Raw genomic sequence first — 2,296 nt, forward strand, 5'->3', positions numbered from 1 at the left:
GGCTCTGGTCATATGGGTCCCCATGGAAGGTGCCGAGCACCAACTGCTGAGAGGGGACACTGGGGGGGTCACTGGTCCCTGAGCAGCAGCTTTGCAGGGCTGACCCCAGATGGGTCACGCACAAACAACTTCTGCTCATTAGGAGGGACAAGGAGAGGTTTCAGGTCCTTCATCCCGAATGCAGTCTGTGTGCAGGGCTGGGGTCCCCGTGATGGTCAGGTTACGCCACAGTACGGCCTTTGCCAAAGCCCCCTGCTCTTTACCTGGCCAGCCTTGCTCTTCACCCCAAGCCTGTCCCCAGGCCTGGGTCCCCATCGTCACCAACACAGCTCACTACAAATCCTGCACACTCGGGTGCCCGGTGCGGTGCTGGGACACACCGGGTCTGTAAGCTGGGAAAGGGCTTTTCCGTCCCCCTCCAACCGGCCCTGCTCAGCACCCCCCTACTCTAAGCATGGGCTGGCACGAGCCTGGGCCCCCCATGCCCCGTCCAGGCTGCCCCGTGCTCCCTGGCTGGCACCCCAGCTCCCCCACAACCACACTTGTGCAGAGGCAGCGCCAAAGCAGGAGAGCTGAATAAATCATGCTGTGCTGAATTATGGAGGAGCTGGCTGGCACGTAGCACAAGCCTTGCAGGCAGGAGGGCAGCGGGGCTGCACCGAGGACCCCACGCCCCGGCACCACAGCATGCTGAGCATGATGCTGGTAATGCCAACATAGACACTGCCTGCCCCCATTGCCTGCCCCAGTGCCATTCCTCCTTAGTACTGAACTAATCGATGAATTGACGAGGCTGGGGCTGGAGCTGGAGCTGCCCCTCAGCAACACACGATGCCTTTATTTGCCTCCTCAACTCCCACCCGCTGGGACCCTGACCCCAAACCATGTCCTGCTGTAACCACTGGGACCCTCCTGGAGCTGGGGCCAGAGCCAGGCACCCTCAGTCCCAGCCTCTCCCTCCACTTTGCACTGGTGTTTCTCCCCCGGGATGGCAGAGTGTGAGGGCAGGGACCCAGACAGCTCACCTGGGCACCCACCCCCCGGGGACCCCAAGTACACAAGCATGCGTCTCGGCATGGACAGGCAGGAGCTGCTTCTTCCTAATCCCCTGCCTGGGGATTTGCTCCTTCTGGCAGGTCCCCTGCGTCTCTGCGCAAGCAGATTACAGGGGGCTATTTCTGACAGCAGCTTAAAGGTTTGGGTAAAGGGATGAGGCAGCACGGCCCCCCTCCACCCTGGCACACGCTAATGGCACTGGAGGCACAGAGAAACATGACCCGTGGTGCTCCCAGGGCCGAGCACGGCTGTCCCCGTGGAGAGGGGATGGGGGTGCCCGGGGTCCTGCTGAGCCGGGTGCTCCCTGCCCCGTGGCATGCAAATGGGGTTTGGGGGTCAATCCCTTGCTCTGTCACTGCAGGGTAGGGGGGTGCTGATGGCTGGGGGGCTGCACCCCGCCGCCTGATGAACAGGGAGGGGAAAAGCTGGATGGGGAAGGCTGCAAGCATGGGCAGGACACAACGGGGGCTTGTCCCCAGCCCAGCCTGTCGCAGGCAGGGGGGTGGGAGCCAGGCCAGCAGCGGGGCCAGGCCTTCAGCCCCGTCTGTCTCCCGCTGCCCCACGTAAATCCCCCAGCCTCTCGCTCTAATCCTGCCCCTGCTCCACATGGGCCAGAGGCAGAAGCAAAGCAGAGATAATCTGTCTGTGCCCCCCGCTGAACCCCGACCCTACACCAGGAATGGGTCTCGCCGCACTGCCGTGGGACATTGTCCCTGCCCGGCCATGGGGGCTGTGGGTTTCTCCCTCCGGGTGCCCACACCCCATGGCTCTGGGGGCTTTGCCAGCACCAGCAGCCCTGCACCCCCCTTGGCCGCTCTGGGCTGTTGTGTTTGGTGGGACAGCAGCACTGGGGGCCCCCAGCGCACCCTTCACCGTCCCCCCGCCGGTGTCCCACCCTGGGGAGCCACAGCACAGTGCAGGGGGAGCAGGGACATGGAGAGGGTCCCCAGAGATGAGAGCGGCTCTCTCCAAGCGTCTGGCTCAGCTCAGCAGAAGCTGCTCCCAGAATTAGCCTGGGATGTTCCGGGCGAGGAAATCCAGCCCCTCAATCCCGTTAGCAGCGATTAGCTCCCACGCTGCCCTCGTGGCCCTGACCCAGCCCAGCCAGCACTGCCTGCACAACTGCCTGCACTCCGCTGCCCTTGCCGGCCCCACAGCGCAGGACGAGGCACTCACGGAAGTACTGCAGGGTCTCCTCGATCTGCTGGGGGGTGAGGGGGGCCACGGGTTCCGGGGGGCC

General features: G+C 64.2%; 1 protein-coding gene across 1 annotated transcript in view; it reads right to left on the bottom strand.

Annotated features, from left to right (window-relative positions):
- The window catches only part of HAP1 (huntingtin-associated protein 1), a gene marked incomplete at both ends in the record, with an annotated part of 10,748 nt that extends 8,452 nt beyond the window's left edge, over nucleotides 1–2,296 (bottom strand). The window contains one exon of the mRNA XM_009327019.1: nucleotides 2,233–2,296. Coding sequence (XP_009325294.1) covers nucleotides 2,233–2,296 — 64 coding nt within the window. The remainder of the gene's footprint in view (nucleotides 1–2,232) is intronic.

The sequence above is a fragment of the Pygoscelis adeliae genome, unplaced genomic scaffold (assembly GCF_000699105.1).
Source record: "Pygoscelis adeliae isolate BGI_AS28 unplaced genomic scaffold, ASM69910v1 Scaffold917, whole genome shotgun sequence".
Classification (NCBI taxonomy): domain Eukaryota; kingdom Metazoa; phylum Chordata; class Aves; order Sphenisciformes; family Spheniscidae; genus Pygoscelis; species Pygoscelis adeliae.